The sequence below is a fragment of the Priapulus caudatus genome, unplaced genomic scaffold, assembly GCF_000485595.1.
Source record: "Priapulus caudatus unplaced genomic scaffold, Priapulus_caudatus-5.0.1 Scaffold309, whole genome shotgun sequence".
Taxonomy (NCBI): domain Eukaryota; kingdom Metazoa; phylum Priapulida; class Priapulimorpha; order Priapulimorphida; family Priapulidae; genus Priapulus; species Priapulus caudatus.
This window is the reverse complement of record NW_014577370.1, coordinates 244,355-245,992: the sequence shown is the minus strand read 5'-3', so window position 1 is coordinate 245,992 and position 1,638 is coordinate 244,355. Positions and strand designations below refer to the sequence as shown.

Below are 1,638 nucleotides of genomic sequence, written 5' to 3'. Positions count from 1 at the left end.
ATATATATATATATATATATATATATAATTATATATATATATACATTAATTTGTTTATATTAATTAATTAATTAATTAATATATATTTAGGATAGGCCTAGACATAGATAGTACCTCTTGGGTAAACCTGCGTATTTCTGTAAAGATGGCGAGTGCCTTTGGCAGAAAGCCGTTGGGTATGAAGCGCAGGATTGGCATGACGTTATCCACGGCCGTTATGAGTCTCATGGAGAACAGCTCATCGGTCACGTTCAACAAGCGCTGAAACTTCTCATTGCTGTACTCGAATCTATCGTGAATAACGCGGAAGGATTTCAGTAAGCGAGAGATCCGGGGCCGAATCGAAGGAAGATATTACACGCTATGTAAGACATTCGAAGCGATCGAGATCGATCTAAGATCCATATGATGACATTCGTGCCATGCGTTTACGTGGGCGTACTCGCGTTGCGCCATATTGCCTATATATATATATTACATATATATGGATCGAAAACCTTCTAAATGTAAAATTGTTCTAGTCAATGGACGTCAATCGGTTACTCTACCTGTCGCCGAAGTTTATAGAGCAGATGACGTTGGCTGCGGCCTGCTTTATGATGCGTCTTGGGTTGAAGGGCGCCCCCTTCGTAAGATCTAACTCTATACCGTGACCGCCTCCAGCTCCGCCATGATGCGTTCCTTTAGCGTTGCGTGGCCGACCCCGAAGTCTCGCAGCACCGTCATGGTGAATTTACGTATGTTCTTCCATCGCTCTCCGTAGGCACCAAAGATAAGACCTGCCGGACGCAGACCACATTACTAAGGGGCAGCTACCCCATAATCATAAATATGTCTGTATATTATTATTATTATTATTATTATTATTATTATTATTACCTCCGCCAGGGGCTTGGCGGGGGTTATGTTTTCACCGGCGTGTGTTTGAGTGTTGGTTTGTGTGTTTGTGGGTTTGTGGGTTTGTTAACATGCACGTTTCAGTTCACTTCCGTTAGGTGCGCTGGCTGTAGACTTACAAACACGCAACCACAGGCAACCACAGTCCTCCCCCACCTGCACGCTCGCACTAATCCGGATCCAATTAATTATTTAATTAATTAATTAATTAAATAATTTTTTCCACTTAATTAATTAATAAAAAAAATTCACATTGAGAGAATTCAGCTGCCTTGGCGGAGGTCTGTGCTCTCCGAGTGCTCTAGTTATTATTATTATTATTATTAGGTATTCACCTATTCACCTAATTGATGTGTTAATTTATTTGGAGGCATATATTAACTGTAAATATGCAGGCGATTGTGAAATTCGTGACGGCAACAGCCATGTCCCTATTTTACAACGTCAACGTGAGCGACGGTCGATTACCATCGTATCCGATGAGCTGGCGTGGAATGTAAAGATGCGGTGTCTCCATGAAGTGGTGCTCACGTGTAGCGAAGGCTTCGTAGACCACGTCATATCCGTTCACGATGACTGCCGGAGGCCGAACCAGACAGTGAAGACCGATCCGTACTTTTTACTCAGCTCTGCAGCGGCGGACAATGCAACACGTTACCAAAAGACTAGTTTCTCTCCCACTCCTCTGTCTCTCCTTCTCTCTTTCTCTCTCTCTCTCTCTCTCTCTCTCTCTCTCTCTCT

At 43.0% G+C, this 1,638-nt stretch overlaps 1 protein-coding gene across 1 annotated transcript in view; it reads right to left on the bottom strand.

The window, feature by feature from the left end:
• Positions 1–1,638, bottom strand: part of LOC106808849 (cytochrome P450 2J3-like) — a 15,955-nt gene that overhangs the window by 1,718 nt on the left and 12,599 nt on the right. The window contains exons 2-5 of the mRNA XM_014811734.1: positions 1,366–1,473; positions 649–779; positions 549–589; positions 115–289 (exon numbers count right to left, since the gene is read on the bottom strand). Coding sequence (XP_014667220.1) covers positions 115–289; positions 549–589; positions 649–779; positions 1,366–1,473 — 455 coding nt within the window. The remainder of the gene's footprint in view (positions 1–114; positions 290–548; positions 590–648; positions 780–1,365; positions 1,474–1,638) is intronic.